The sequence below is a fragment of the Bactrocera oleae genome, chromosome 2 (genome assembly GCF_042242935.1).
Source record: "Bactrocera oleae isolate idBacOlea1 chromosome 2, idBacOlea1, whole genome shotgun sequence".
Lineage (NCBI taxonomy): Eukaryota > Metazoa > Arthropoda > Insecta > Diptera > Tephritidae > Bactrocera > Bactrocera oleae.
Genome location: NC_091536.1, coordinates 24383522 through 24400653, shown reverse-complemented (window position 1 = coordinate 24400653; position 17132 = coordinate 24383522). Strand labels below are relative to the sequence as shown.

The window sequence follows — 17132 nt, the reverse complement described above, 5'->3', positions numbered from 1 at the left end:
TGCCCTACAATTCAATTGCTTGCACCAAATATTATATATATTAAGTTAAGTAAAATTGACAAGCGTAGTGGCGGCACTCATATACTTACCCAGTTCTGGCGAAATTTGTCCAAAATATTATCACCGCCTCGGACAGGGCTATCTCCGATTTCGTATAGTTCTGTGGAAAGTGACTAAAACCATCCACGAGCGGTGCACCAAATATATAGGGCAAGTCCTCGCCATGTACCGTGCCCATGCGCTGTGGATAATCGCCGTCCTTCGTCTGATAGTCGAAAACGTAGAAGTAACAGCGTCCCGATTGTGCACCCGCAGCGGTCGATGCTGAAGACGTGCCGCCACCTGAGCTGCTGCTGCTCGATATGGGCGGCGGCGAATTGGCGGCCAATTGGTCACCGGTGCGTATGATGGGCGCTACGAATTGCGCATCCGACAGCGCTGCCACAGCGGTGTCGCGTGTATTAATCGGGTGCTGCGACGTACGATCCCAGTCGGTGTACTCGTTAACGATCTGCGAAGTGGATAAAATAGGAGCGAGTGTGTATTAATCGTAATGTTATTGGCTCAAAAAATTTTTTTTTAATATTGTTTTCGAATTTTTTTGACTGTTGTGATGCAGGGTGTTTAAATATAGCATCATACGGCATTAAATTGTATCAGAATATAAAAGTAACTTCTTAGTTTGAAGTTCAAAAGATGAAAATACTTTTGCCACGCGCATTTACGCACTCATTAGCGGATAAATATACACTTGGTTAGGTGCGCATGTGTTGGTGGGTATATAAAGAGGGGCGCAGGTAATCACAGCACAGAATATACACCCACACATATACTCACACATTAGGCAGATGCACTTTCAGGCCACAATGGCTGTGCGCAATCAATGTGCCACATGTATAGCATCTGTGTGGGCGTGCGTGAGCATCGCTACGTGCGTGCTCTTCCTTTGCCAAGCTTTACATGCACAAATGCATTTGCAAATGTGTCTGTCTGTTAGAAAGCCTCTGCGATATTTAGGTTAAGTGTTACTCTCGACTGAATGACTGTCAGTAGTTGCATTCAACTCGTATATATATATATATATATGTATATAGTGTAAATATGCTGGTATATGTGCGCACGTGTGCCAGTGTGTTGCAACTGCAAGGACACCGCTTCTATAGTTATGCTAAGGCAGGCGAGGCCAATATTTATAGAAAGAAACACAAACAAGCATACATACATACACACATAGGTGCGTTTATGTAGGGCGCGCATGCGTGAGCACGCACGTGTGTTGAAGTTTTAATACAAAAAGTGCGTTTTGATATTATATAATGTTTTAACTGTCGCACTAATTCAACCGCATACGCAAAAGTGTTGTTGTGTTGTTTGCTGCATAAAAATATGCGTCCCCCATGTTTACAGGCGGTGTGTGCGTAGGAGCGTGGACATGAATAATCATAAATAGAAGTGCAGCCTTCATGCAAGTAATTTACCGCAATTGGTCGCACACGCACACACACATGCATAATTTAATGCCGAGCCAGATATTTTGCGTCGGTATGTGATGCCTGCATATTCCTCTGACATGACGCCGTACTTGCTTTTTTTTGTGATTTTTGCAGCTTCACGTTTTAATTTATTGTCACGCACGAAGCGCAACGCAACACAAGACACATGCGCATATACAGAAAACTATGGCACGACACATGTAGGAGCGAAAAGGGTTAGATCCACTTGTGAATTTGGAAAAAAAAATCGATTTTCTGCGTTTATATCAAATATTTTTTGAAAATTTCAAGTTGATTAATCAAATAGTTTCAGAGATGTGAGCATTTTCTCCACTTAAACTTCCTCGAAATGGCTGGTCCGATCGAAATTTTCACACAACCTTCTTAGATATATTTGTTAAGTTATGCTCGTAGACATAAGATCTCGATAAAATGTAAATTTTTTGACAAAAGACGACTTATTTTTGGGAAGCCGCTATTTGGCCAAAACCACTTTACATAATTACCTGTATTTTTCTATGGTAATAATACATGTTTTTGTGTGGTTTTTAGAGTTGAGATACTCTAAAACTACCAGACATCTTTTTTCAAAGGTCCTCTTGAAGATCAGCTACGGGATCAAGGGAAGTAAAAATTTTTCAAAACAAACTGCCGATTATTCAAATACATTAAATTCTGTAAATATATTTTTTTAATATTTTTTTTTATTTATAAATAAAATGCGTCTTCAAAAAATTGACGCACAAACGCGTTTTTCTTGGTTTTGTAGTGGACATAACTCCTTGAAATATTCACTACCATTCTTCTTTTTGCATTCAAGCTAATTCAAATGGAATATTCAGAAAGGAAGTAGCAAAGAGCTTAGAAACTGACTTGTCTTGACTTTTTTGTTTTGTAAGCCCTGTGTGGAATGTCCTTTTTGTTAGCTGTAAAAGTTGACAAAGGGTGTTGCTGCTCCAATCACTCTTATATAATCGTACTGTTCAAAGTCAGATAGATTAGCCTAGGTAAGTGTGATGTACAGGCTTTTCACTAACTATCAGAAATGCTGATAAATATTTACAGGTAACGAGAAGTATCTCTGCTGAATACTTGAGCCCAAAACAAAAAAAAAAAAAAAAATTGAATGTAAAGCCATCCATGTTAGCGTTCAAAAAGAGAAACAATAAAGATTTGGTTGCTTAAAACACGTTTTTATCTCCTGCCACAAAACGGCATAATGCCAATAGTAAATTAATGTGTATCCCTCAAAAGGGCTTCGGATGATTTTAAGTATTTTTTTCTATTCATTAGTATGGCAATTTATCAATACCGTTCCGTGTTTTTTGTTTACCCGCTTCAAACCTGTCAATCACGTTCAATCACCGGCACTATTAATCACCTATTTTGTGTATATTTTCCATTCAAACCTGTCTGAAACGTTGTTGTACAGTTATACAGTTGTACTATCTACAACAAACAAAATCTATGTTGTACAAAATGCACAATATTTGAGCACGCATTACTCATTCAAGCGTTTTCGCTCCATAATGCATAGTAAGCAAACTTCAGGGGCACTCGTGTTCCCGCTCCCGACGGAGCGGGTTTGCGAAATCATTGAAGCAGCGAACCAACAATTAATTTATGCCACCTTCTATTAGCCCTGGCCACCTGACAAACGCTTCACGCTCCAAATACGTTCAACATGTGTACACACGCAACAACACCAACATGAACAATGGATAAACAACAAAATGTGCGGACATTGTCAAAACATTGTGCTGAATAATGGACGACGCCGACGGAGGGGATCGCGGCTGCGGACGGTGAGCAAAAACCAAATAAGCTGTGAAAATTCAGCAAATTAGCAGTTTTTCAAAATACACACATTCACGCACACACCCACACGTACTCTCCACGGTGACTGCTTATAACGTGTTGTCTGACCATTAATTTGTGAAAGCAACAAGCAAAACAGAAAAATTATATTCAAAATTTATTATCGGTTTAGGGTTAGGTGGGGGTGTGTGTACACGCTTAGGAGCGTCAGTTCGCATTGTGTGTCCCGGTGAAACTGATAGCGTGCTCATTTAGCTGGCATTTGATGGTTAATACGCGGATGTGCACAAATAGTCGATGCTGATCAGCAAATGCACGCGATTATGCAGCCTTCCCAGCAGGAAAATATGCGAAATAAAGACTCTAACCCTTTGACTACTGACAGAGCTGCGTTTAGACAGATGGCTACGTTTATTGTTTTCGTTTCTTCTCTTTTTCGATCGAAAATTGCTATCTTACTCCCTACTAGGAACGGAACTAACAAAAATGGTAAGTAATTTTTGACAACAAACTGATGTGGAAATTAAATGTGGAGGAGTAAATGAAAAAGGCCAGTGGTACCCTCTACGCATGTAAGAGATGTTGGGGTCTACATGGAACCTATCACCTGGCCTAATGCATTGGCGTTACACAGCGGTAGTCAAACCAATCTTGCTTTACGCTGTCTCTAGATAGCCGATAGTTTCTTCACGCGTTTTCTAATTGGATAAAATATTGTATAATGTGGTTCTTCGCCGCCTTTTCTACTTGCACCCATAGCACTGACTTGAAACAAGTTCTTTGTTTTGGTTATAATACAATAAAAAGTTTTTAACTCAATGTACTAATATTGAGCTATCCACTTAGCTTTTATTGAACAAATACCGTTAATGTTATTTACGTATAAAAGTATTTTTATGTGCATATAAAACTCGCTTTTCATATCTTTCTTCATTTATGTGGAAGGTTTCTGCTTTTTTATTTCTCTGTTGGTTTTTGTTGTGTTTCTTTGTTTGTTTGAAGAGTGTGCGATATTTACCGTTGCATAACGGACCACTTGACCGTGCAAACGGTGTGCGAGATTTTTGGACGAGTTTCGCTTTCATCTGGCCAGTTGTATGTAAGCACGTGGTTTATACCAAGCCATACGAGTAAGTCATTGGTTAGGAGCAAAGCTTGCTTGTGAGGTAACAGCAGTAAAATTCTTAGTGTTGCTCTTTGAATTGTTTTATAAAAATTTTTTATTACATATGTTTATTTGGGCAAGTAATTGACATTCGATTTTTTTTTTTTAATAAAAAAAATTTTTCAAATTCGTCACCGAATTTGGTGCTGTTATGTATGAACCAACTAAGGATATTGTGCTCATAACTTTAGTAGACACTCATTAATTTTCTAGGATAATTCTACGTTTATAGAAAAAAGTGAATATGTATTACTTACACACACATACCACCTGATCAAATTAGAATCGGACTGATTCTTTTAAACTGCGCGCGCAAATCGATTCAATCTAATTATTATTCTATATTTGCACAATATTTGCACAATTTTCTCTTCTTAATGAAATGAAATTAAAAATGTGCAGAAGTATTTTAGAAAGCCTACTTTATCAATAATACAAGTATTTAAGTGGATCAAGGCATTTAGTCGTCGAGGTCGTGATGTCATCAGAAATATTCCGCATATGAGTTGTCCATTCACCTCTCTTAGTAATGGCAACATCGCGTTGGCATCAGAGAGATAGCAAATGATGACAACATCTCTTATGAGACCTGAGTCTTCATTCTACCCAAAAAGTTTTAAAGCTCTTTGCTGCTTTCGCTGCGTCCAAGCGTTGAGAGAAACCGCTTAGCGGCTTAGTTTCTTGCACTTAAAACAATTACTGCCAGAATGTAAGAAGTTTGTTTCAAATGCCTGATTTCACTAAGTTTAAATATGTAGCTGATTTTGCTTTCAATTGCTGCAATCTTTTTTTTTTTTAATAACCTTTATACTATTTTTGGGTTATTTTTATTTGAGAGTGTGGTAAAAGAAAACTGCGCTATAAAGCTGCTTGGATTAAAGACAACTACATTTGGCTAACCGAGGCATTTTAGTGAGTTGCACACGCCGCCATTAAATCTTCATTAGGTCGCGGATAGACCTGCGACAGTGAACGCCTGGCGGTTGAACGGTTAATTTCAAATATGATTAACATTCACTTTGAATGAGCGAAGTTTCGGTTATGACTGGCCGCTTGCCAACAGCACATAAAGGAAAGTTTGTAAAGGTCGCCTGCCTTAGACGCGATGTCAAAGTAGACGGAGAATTTAAGTTTTTTTTTTATACAATTATAATTTGCTAACTTTTTCCTTCACTCAAATTAAATCTAAGATATGGTGTGGGAGAAAAAGTGGTAAAAGGTAAGTAAATTGATTAGCTCTCAGTGATTGTTGTGCGGGTAAAAAGGTTCCGCGAGAATGAGTAATGCCGTCAAGAGGATGAAGCAAAGCGGTTAAAAGATATTAGCTTACGTTATTGTGTTTGAAATTTTAAAGTGTTTGCGTAAGAAAGGGGTTTGAAGGAAAATTAATGGGTATAAATATGAGTAGCGAGTTCCTGTGAAGCTTCCGTGCTTTTCTTACGAAAGCTCAAAAAGAACTCCGTCCTGGGGTTGAAGGTAAGTGGAAGCATGAATCAGTCAGATCAGAATCTTTGGCAGTCACTCAAGCAGCCATTTTAAAACATTCAAAAGCAAGGAAATCAGGTATCATATTAACTGAAGCTATTCGTAAATAAAAATATTATATGTGAAACCTGTTCAAGGAATCAAATTAAAGGCAAAGCTGAATATGCATGATACCGGGGTTTTTATTTGGTGGAATCAGAAGGGTTTGCTGAATTTTGAGTTCCTAAAACCGTGTCAAACCATTAATGGCGAACGCTACCGACAACAACTCATCAAATAGAAGCGAACGCTTGACGAAAAGCGCTCGTAAGTCGCGACTAGACACGCGTCTTATAGCACAGAGTTATCCTTTTGATAACTGTTTGTTGCGGTTGATGCAGAACGTTTTCACAGCAAAATCGTTCATTTCAGAACAGGGTATCAAAATTGGCTTGTTGCCTACTTGGCCGCCAAGCCAGTTATGTGCTTTTGGAATAGAATCCACAAATTGTCAGCAAGGTAGGAAAATGCTATAACTTCAGTTGAACAATATCTCGATTAAAACATATTATTGTTCATATTTTTCTTAAATAAACGTTCACATTTTGAAGAACAAAAAACAGTAAAAACTTTTCACATGAATTCATTTGAATCAAATAGGTACTGTACTCCTCAATAGTAAATTTAATCAGTATATTTTTTTTCTCTCGAAAATTGATATTTTTCCGTTCGAAACAAATTAATTTTTTTAGTGCGCATGTGTGTGACTATGTGTACTGGAAAGAAGCATATTGATTTTGCGATTATGCTTCGACGGCTTTTCCTTTTCAGCTGCTATAATTAGTTAAATTACCGAACTGAGGTTTTTCCTCGCTGTACTCTTTTCGCCTTTTCTGGGTAGCATTGCTTGTGCGGTATGTTCCAGTCATAGCTTCTACTTCTCATTAATTTCCGACACATTTCCTTTTAATTAAATGCCAACGCATTTTTGTTCTACTCGGCTCGGATTCGTTTGAATAAGCGCTAAATTACAGCAGTAACAAGAATGTAAAAGTAAAAGTGAATTAGCAGTACCCAGACAAGACCTATTTGTATGGCTCTGTGGGTTAGAGAAAATCATCGGTGCTCACTAAATTACGTTTGATTTAAAGCCCCGCTAGTTACTTCCGGCTGACGTTAGCGTCGCGTCTAAAGTTTGTTTTTGTCAATATTTGTGTTCGTTATATTGCACGTGTTATTGTGTAGTCGCGACAAGATACACACATTTTCAGATTACTTGGCGGTATTCTAATTAGATGACGGTGGTAAATTTTATAAACTGTACATTTTTCAACAACAAGTTAAGTTTGACTTTGTAGGCATTAAAAGTGGTTGTGGTTTTTGTTGTGTTTATTTTATGAGTAAGAAAAAAATAGAGCTAACTGTAAATCCTTTAGTATTTTCTTTCTCCTCACTCCCTCTAGGATTTGCCTCACTATTCTTTTCCGTCAGCAGGATGGTTTACAGCTTTTCATCCTGTCAGAATTTATTCTACTTTAGGCACCATGTTCCTTGAATTTGAAACATAAATATCGAAATAACTTTACTCCCTCGAGCGCAGACGTCAACTCAGCTCAATTCAGTTCGCTCCGCTTGCTAATGCGGTTTGCGTTCACTTTTATGTGCCAATCACTCAAATTATCTCCTTAGACGCGCTGACTTTGAGGCTGTGGTTGCTCTGTGTCTCCTGACGTTTGGTAAACGCTAATTTGAGCGAGAGTCCCCCAGCCGATGGGGTATGCTAATTTAGTAAAATGAGCTTCAAGCTAAGCATATTTTCAGGGAAAATTCACTTGCCTCAATGACTTCTTAAATCTATCAAATTTTTGAGATACAACAACAATAGCTAGCACAATATTGTTAGAGTACTCTTTTTACTAGCAGCATTGCCACAGATGGTTGTCTCTGCCGAGTTTGGTTAGTGTCTTTCATTAAAATTTTTGGCTTATATGAAAACGTTCTTCGGTTTCTCTTGCGGCTTTAGTGGTTTAAGAGTGTTGTGTCATCTTCACTTATCATTTTTCAGTTAATTTTGCAGCTCTGCTTATTCTTATATGTGCATATGCAAATTCCCATCGCCAAAGGTGGTGTGACTTTGGCTGAAACCCCTACATATGTGTTGTGGAAGTAGGTAGGTAGGTAGAGTGGCTGTGGAAGTTGGTTGACTATTAAAAATCGCTGTTGTTCATCTACCATAAGCAACATTTCGTTGTGGCATATCTCTTTGTGAAGCTTGAGAATAATAACAGTGTGGTTAACCGACGAATTTCTAACAATAATGCTTGTCGTGCAAAGCGAAGAGGAAAGTGAGCCGATGACCGTTGGTTCCATATATAAATGATCAGCATGACGAGCTAAGTCTATTTATCCATTCAGTATGTCTGTGTATACGTGAGTCCATAAATTTTTTGAGATATTGATCTGCAATTTTGAACACGTCCTCTACTGCTCAAGAAATATCTCATTTGTCGGAGTCGGCTATACTAGACCCCTATAACATATAACTGCCATACAAAGATATTGATTGATCCATGAAGCTTTTGCATCGAAAACTTCTTTATTTGTTAAGATATTTGGCACAGGTTATTGCCTATGGAAACGTTACAATCTCTGAATATATTATTCAGATCAGACTACTATAGCATATAGCTGCCTTAAAAATTGTTTGAAAATAACGTTATATGAAAAGTAGGTACGCTATGTATAATAAAACGGTGCTTTTCATTACGTGTTGATTAAAATCCGTTATATCCATAGCAACTTTCAATGGAAACGAAAAAAAAAATTATTTCTCACTAAAAATAAAATGTTTAATTAAATAAGATGTCTATCGCATCCACAGCCGCTTTTACCTTTAATTACAGTGAATTTTATATAAAATACAGGTAAAAGAATACATTTTGCTGGTCTCTTTAGCACTTGAACATTGCATCAAACTGATTCTGTACTTACCGTGTAAAAAATCTCATTGAGATGATAATTGTAGGCATTCCGTACATAAGTGCGAATAATCTTATCGCGTCGCTCGCCCTCGAAACCGTTCTGAATGTCGTGTGCGCTGAAACGCCATATGGATTCGCCAGTCACCACACCGAAAAGCACGTCATAGTGGGCGCCATTGCCGCCCAAACCGAGGTTGGCGCCGCTGCTCATGCTCGCATAGTTTGCCGTTAACGCGCTGTAGTAAACGCCACCTGCAGAGCTGCTGCCGCCATTGGCGCTGCCACCGTTGGCAGAAGCGCCACCTCCACCACGAAAGCTGCTGCCTCCACCCGGGCCACCTGTGTAAGCGCTGCTACCAAAGAATCCATTGCCGCCGCCACCGCCATCTGTTGAGGCGCGTTTGGCGCTGCGCATCATTAAATCATCGATATCGAAATTGGAGTGTCCGGGTCGTATAACGACGCCATCAACCTAAATTGAAAATGAAAAAAGCGATGAAAGAAGGAGAGAAGGTGAGTCTGGCTGAATGTCAGTTTGGCGGAAACAGTTGGAAAACGAAATGCGTAAATAGTAACTTATTATTTTAGAAGCTCGATTGTCGATCAGACTTTTTTCCAACTATAGTGTGATTGCTTTGCGCGGGCTCTTGCGTGCGTGTGCGTGTGTTGGGCTGTATTTTTGTTAGAGCTATAGGCGTAGGCATAAAACAGTGATAGCCCTGACGAAACCAACCGCCAAAAAGAACAGAAAAACAACTGTCGTATAAATGTAGTAAATGAAATTGAGCAATAAAGTCAGCTGCATACAGCAACGCGCGGTGTAGAATGTCATTATTGCTACAACAATAACAAGGGAATGTCTAGTGTTATAGACAAGAGGCATGTTTTGCGGGTTAAGTGTCTGAAGAATGTTCTTTCACTCCGATAATAATGGGTGATGCTAGAGAACAACAAAAGGAAGTGCGAACATAAATAAGAAATATTTTTTTTTTATATGAAAAGGTTGGCAACGTTGCACTTAATAGAGATGCTTTGTCCAACCTCTTGCATTAGTATATATACGAGTACTTCTTTATTTCTTTTCTTTACATTTTTTATTTTCTTGGAGACTGCGGGATGAGCGCTTAGTGTTTTCGTTTGGAAAATGCTTATGAAAATGATAAAGTGAAAATAATTTGACGCGCCGCCAAGTGATAACGCGAAAATGTCCCCAGGCGCAGACAAAGAGGAAATGAAGGACTGAAACAGCAAATCATCGAACCACTAGAATGTCTAAATGTATTTTTGTCACAAATAATGAATGTTTTAATAGACGCCGCCAAAAAAAGGAAATAATAAAAAATACGAAGTTCAATATGTTTTACGGAAACAGAGAGAAATGAGGTTAAAACAATATTTATTGTATTATTTGTCTAAAATCAAAAAGTTATAGATATCTTCTGCATTTCGAAGGATCTTTTTGGGTTAACCGAAATTTCACATCTATTTACTAAAATGTATGTGTTTGATTCAAGCGTTAAAAATTTCTCTGGTGAAAATGAAAAGTGAGTCAATAGAAATATCAGAAATTTGGTAGATATTATAAAGCTTGAGAGATAAAACCTAATTTTCATAACATCAAGTAGAAAGTAAACAAGCACCCGTCATACTGTATACGTTCAATTGCTTGTGTTTTTTCAAATTATTATTAACATTCCGAAATTTGGTCTTTCGGTCTTACTGTCAAAATAATATTCTATAAAGAAAGTTGTGTTTCAAAGTTACATCTAACAGTACGAGTACACATATAAAAACTCATTTTCGGTCTTTAAATTTATGTATACTCTCTCATTTGAAATTCATTTCAACACAAAAGTAGTAACTAAATACATATGTATTACATTCTTCATTTCACCCCCGATCTTTTGCTTAATGTCTCGTCGTCGACAATATTTTTCTGGAAACTGCGACCCCTATCCAACAAAGATTTGCATCTTTTTGTTCATTGCTATGGCCTTTGCTCCCTTCCACACACATTCGTGCATACGAAGTGTGTATGCAAAATGTGCTCCCCGAAATGCTCTTCCATTTTTTTTTATACGTTATCGCCCTCACAATCGCGTTGAACATCTTGTGCCTTTTGTTGGAGAACTACATACATACATTTTAGTCAATTTTCATCTACTATTATCATTTAACGTCAACACTAAAAGGTCGTCAATTTTGAAAGCTGTCATTTACACGCATACACACTCAACCCAGCCGAGGGCACTTCGCTTTTCGTGAGCACAAGTTGTGAGTGGAAGTTCGTCGGTGTTTGTTGCTTTTAGTTTGCTTTTAACCTTTGGCAAAGATGGCTTGATCTGATATGTAGTTTTTCGCTTCATTTTAAATTTAAGTACTCTCTGCGTGTACTCGTATATTGGTTCCATACATAAATAAGTATATAAATATCCTGTTGTCTGATTTTCCCATCCAGCAAGTGGGTTTGCTTACGACACTTGACCTCAATTTGGCTGTCATGTGGAAAAGGCTAAACTATTAATTGATTGTATTTATTATGGATAAGTTTTTCAAGTATTTTCTGTAGTATTTGATTTATAAACTTATTTGCTGAACCTGGTACTCTTAATTTCCTTTTTATTATATGTAGAAATATTGGTAATAATTGCGTTCGAAACACATTTCTTATACAGTATTAATATTTCTTTTTCGGAATTCAGAAAACATATTTCACATTATTTTTTTCTTCTAGTTACTTAATATACTTAATATTTCTGACAACAAAAAAAAAAATAATAATAATTCGAAATTGTGAATATTTTTGAAAAATATTGAAATTCGAAATTGTGAATATTTTCTTTAAAAATATTTAAACCTTTATGAATGAATTAAAATGCACGTTTTCCAACTAAAATTTAAGTTTATGAAGAAAGACGCTCAATATAGCCTAACATGCAGCTTATTTGGCTTCTTGCTACCCTATTTTTTATTTATATTTATTATAGATTATTAAGAGTATAAATGGGAGAATGGAAGTTAAAATCAAAACTGAGTGCAAAGAAGCATTTGCGTATGAAAATGCATTGAGTATACGGGATACCGTTTTTATTTATTATTGCAGCACCTAACTGTTCTTGGCTGGTTTCGTAACTTACCGATGGTCCGAAGGATGTCAGAAAGCTCGGCGCTTGTATGTCCGCTGCATATAAATCCTCCAACGGCACTTCGCGCAGGCAATCTACTATCTGCTCGTGGTGCTTATTCAAATCCTCCGGTATCGAACAGTTCACCTCCTTGGCCAACTTGATAGCAAATGACACGGGATCCTCAACCAGCGCCCACGACGAGTACGCCGAGCCGGACATGAGTATGGCGCGATGGAAGAGCCCACGCACCATGGTTGGCGAGGTCATGAGGAAGTTGATACATGCGGCGCCAGTGCCATGCCCTGCTAAGGTGACCGCATTTGGATCACCACCGAATTTCTGTATGTTCTGCTGTATCCAATGCAGCGCGGCCATCTGATCCATGAGCCCGTAATTAGCAACACGCGCGTGTGCCTGCGGATTCGGGTTAGCATTCAGGAAGCCTGCGGCGAGATCGCAAGTAAAAGAGAGAAACGATGAAAAAATATGTGTAATGAATTTTATACGATGAAGAATAAAAAGTAACAACAACAAAAATCAACATAAATTATGGTTATTGCCCTTAAGTTATTTTTGTCGTTGTTGCGTAGCTGCTTTTGTAGCAATTTAACTTAACACGCCGGCACTTTATTAGCTCCATATATTTTCCGCTAGCTATGCTAGATTATTTTAGTACTCTCCAACACACCATTATTGCACCTTTTGTTTCGTGCGCAACTCGGAAGCGTCGGTGCATGCCCGCTTTTAGTGCTGTTAGTTAAGCTCAAGCGCTTCCTTGTGCTCATGTACTCACCAAGAATTCCTAAGCGGTAATTAAGCGTTACAACGACCACTTCGCCATAGCTCGCTAACACGCTGCCGTCGTAAGGATTTCCGCTACTCCACTCGAACGATTCGCCGTGTATGAACACAATTACGGGCAATTTCTTTTCGTTGGCGCCCGCTGCAGTACGCCAATCCAATGTTGTGGCAAATCAAAAAATAAATGTGAGAATATTAAAAAAGATGGAAAAATACTGGAGCAACTAAAATATATATGGGTATAGGTATGTGTGGGTGCATGTGGCTCTAAGCTGGCGCATAGATAACGGTGTTGCTGTGGCAATGAGCGCTACAGTTAGCTGACTTAGCTACAGGTAAAATGTGGAATTAGAGAAAAAATATTATATATTTACTCGTTGTAAAATTAGAAAATAAAAATTCAAGAGCAAATACAGTTAAACGCTTTAAGCACCATTTAATGTAGCCGCTTGCGTTGAGTTTGCTTGTTCTTATTGCCGCTTCGAAGCGTTTAACATCCTCCGTACAATCTACTCGTATTTACGTGCTCGCTGTTGCTATTGTTTTATTCGTACCACGTAGAAGCATGAATTCGAAAGTATAAAAATAAACAGCGAGAGAAATGCGAAGAAACAGAGCGAGATGAAGCCTCGTGTGGCAAACAAGCAAAAATGTGTTTGTTGTTGTATTTATGCGCTTAATTTCTATTGCTTTGCTCGCCGGATGTGGCCCGCCCATCCACTGTTCAACGCGTAGTCTAAGCATTTAATGCTTAAGCGCGTTATTTTCATGCTCATTTCAAGGTATTTACTCTCTTTGCTATTTCCTATGCTTTGCACACGTTTCTTTAGATTTCATTTTTGCCTTTAATTTTGTTGTTTTAATTCTTAGTTTAGTTTTATTTTACATTCTTCGGCGATGTCGGTATGCGGGTTTCAGAGCCCCCGATAACCTTCGGCTTTGAATAAGCTTTGAATGTGTTTAAAATTAATACCGGGAACCCCCCACTATGAGCAGTAACCGTGTACGTAATTTGACAAATAATTGATGAACCAAACATATTGTTGAGTTTCGCAACAAAAAGAACAAGTACATATAACATCACCTCTTTCACTTATTAATTATTTATTGTGAATTCAAATGAACAAAAGGACTTCAAACTAACAGCTGCAAATACGCAAAACATGGTAGCATGGTGCATGCATTAGAATCGAAGGGAAATGGTAGATTACTGTAATATATTTAGAAAAGGCTGGAAAAGTTATAAACTGGTAACTGATCAGAGCAGAATCGCTGGAAACTGGTAAGCTGATGTGCTAACAAGCGCCCACATTCACATCGAAGTAGAAACGAGTTGAATCTCCGTTGTCACCTTGCGTTCTACCGCTGGACCTATGGTTCTCGTGTGCGCGTAGCAGGCATTGATCGACGACCAGCTTCTGTGCGACAACGAAATCCTTCTGGGCTAGAATAGTCAAGTTGTGAAAGTTGTATATAAGAAGGTGAGGTGTGAGAAATATTCAGGCACTTTCTATCCCACTGTCCAGCTTTTGCAAAACTGAGGTTGGAATATCTCGGTAGTCATACCTTCGCTGTATCGATTTATGCGGGTCGCTATGATCAAATCTATTCGAGTTTTAATACCATAATGGTCTGGCGTTCTGTTCTAGTGAGTTTCCCTGTTAGGATCAACATCCTAACCTCCAACTGCCAACGGATCCACCAAGTAGCTTCTTTGGAATTATTGTACAACCACATGGTATTATAAAGTTATAGTACGATTTTAATCAAATTTGTTGTTTTACTAGAATATACATGCATACTCGTATTCACGGATATACGGGCATAAGGAAATAAATTAGTTTCGTAATCCTGATCGTTCCAAATATTGTATCTATCCTGATGATCCTACAGCTCTCTCGATTACTTTGCGGTATTTCAGCGTATTTCGAGAGTATAAAAATTTTGAGTTCAGCGCTGCTGAAACCACAATATAAGTGCACATACAATGATGCAACGATATAAGAATTAAATCAGCTTCTTACAAAAAAAAAAAACACGAGGAGTACGAGTGTGCGATGGAACACAAGCCACACACAAATGTGAGAGTACTTAGATAACGTTGTGTTAGTGCAACATGCTCCAAGAAAGACGGGAAAGTGCACTTTAGCGCACAATGTTGCATGTGGCTAGTGCGAAGTATTTGAGCACCGAAACCGGTAAATGTTGCCGGGTAAGCAAATAACTGTGCGTTGAAATGGCGCTTGTATTAGCATGCAACACATTGTGGTACCGCCAACATTTGCGGTTGTTTTTGTAAACCACACACAAATGAAGCTAGAGCGAGTCGATTAAGTTGTTGCGTGCTGCATAAGCAATGCCATCCACGCACGGACCACAAACCACACGACACTCTTGCAACGTCATATGGCATTAGCACGAATGCCAGCTTACGAGTAGTTTACCAAAAATATTTGCGACTTAAGTAAGAATTCTGATGTTGTTGCTAAAGTTAAATCATAAATATGAGCAATTAGAGAATGTAATGGTAGACGATGTGCTGAAGAAAGCCGTAAACGTCGCTGTCTTTAGCTGAAACACTAACGCTTATAAACTAAGTACATATATAACTTAACACAACACAATTTTAGGTTCGGAAAGTGCGTCAAACGGTCTTAAGAAAATCGCAACATGAAAGCCATTAATTTTTTAAAACATAACTCTATGAGACATATGCTGCAACAGAAAAACGTAACTGGAAGAAAAAGGAATAATGGGTAAAAGAGTTATCGAAAGAAGCTCCGTCAAGGAGATTTCCATCCAGTGATATTTTAATATAATCCGAAATATGCTGGATTTTCAAAACTAAATCGGCATTTGCCTGCGTTTATAAAAAAAACAAAAATAACCCTGAAATTTGCCACGAAGCTTATAACACACAGAAGAAAACGTCGGTTAAGTGAATCAAATGTATATATAAATGATCGTCATGATGAGCTGAGCTGATTTAGCCATGTATGTGTGTCCGTCTATTTGTATATAAACCTGCATTTTTGTCATACAAACATATAGTTGTCATACAAACTAATCGTTCAAACTCAAGTCCTCGTAAGGAAAACCTTTTTCTTTGATAAGATAACTTCACAAAATTTGGCACAGATTATTATCCAAGGCATCGCTATAATCACCTAACCAATTGTGCAGATCGCACCACTATAGCATATAGCTGTCATATAAACTGAACAAAATTAACAATTGATTCAAAATTAAGATAAAGATAATTTTATACCCTTTTATGGTATAAAAAATGTATCTGTGAAGGGTAGGAAGGTAAACGATTTTTGTTTCCCGTTGTGTTTGCTTTTCTGTTTGCTTTTTTACTATACAAGTATTGTACATGCATTCACTCAAATCAATAAACTATTAATTTTATCTCATATGAATATATCATGGTTTCGATATAATTAGTCCCATGAATGTGCTCAATTAAATTTTAATTATTTAGTATTTAATTGGGTGAAATAACACGCCAAAGAAAAGCTATTAGCGCGTCAATTGTGGCTGTATTGACAAAACAGGCGTTGGTAACCGTACTATTATGTTGAAGTGTTGCGTATTAAAGACATGCAGAAAAATAAAATTCCAGGCCATAATTGAAGTTTTGGTTAAGCGTAAAAACTATTGGCGCTTTTTATGAATGTTTTTGCGAAAAAATATATGGTAAAAATATCAATGTATGGTTACCATGGGCTACACATATTCTATCCCTATACAATTTATAACGGCAATTAAGTAACAAGTGCATGAAAACACATGTAATATTACGTTATTTTATTCAAAGTGCGATTAAGTTAATAAAGTGTTTTTTATAAAAGCTTTTTATTTTCAGCTGAGTTGCTAAGTGTTGTGGCGAAAGCTACAATTTCCGATTGTTGAATATATGCGTTGAAGCAGCTATTTTTTTAGATCTTAAGTTTATTGCATGGCTAAGTACTCCAAAAATTTTTGAAAATATTCTTACTTTCAGTCGATTTTGCTTTTTAAACTTTCATTGAATACCAAAAACTTCACCTAATTCGTACATTTTTGGCATTACGCATTAATCCGTTCATCGCTTTCCTCGATATTCGTGCATGCTATTTATGTGTCCACAGTGTGGCTACAATTAATTTCATTTGCATCAATAAGGCCACAACCATCGAAATAATACCTTCGAATTGATTGACCCGTAAAGCCCATTACCTCAATATATATTTTTTTACACAACATATTTTAAAAAGTTTTTAGTGCATAAAAAAGTTTT

At 37.6% G+C, this 17132-nt stretch overlaps 1 protein-coding gene and 1 long non-coding RNA gene across 3 annotated transcripts in view; one reads left to right on the top strand and one right to left on the bottom strand.

Moving 5' to 3' along the window:
- LOC138858008 (uncharacterized) overlaps positions 1-12150 on the top strand; it is a 29489-nt gene extending 17339 nt beyond the window's left edge. For both annotated transcript variants that reach the window (XR_011397263.1, XR_011397264.1), the window contains exon 3: positions 12025-12150. This is a non-coding gene — a long non-coding RNA (uncharacterized lncRNA). The remainder of the gene's footprint in view (positions 1-12024) is intronic.
- Positions 1-17132, bottom strand: part of Nlg4 (Neuroligin 4) — a 117156-nt gene that overhangs the window by 49139 nt on the left and 50885 nt on the right. The window contains exons 5-8 of the mRNA XM_036377282.2: positions 12843-12992; positions 12059-12492; positions 8932-9393; positions 90-511 (exon numbers count right to left, since the gene is read on the bottom strand). Of these exons, the coding sequence (XP_036233175.2) occupies positions 90-511; positions 8932-9393; positions 12059-12492; positions 12843-12992 (1468 nt within the window). The remainder of the gene's footprint in view (positions 1-89; positions 512-8931; positions 9394-12058; positions 12493-12842; positions 12993-17132) is intronic.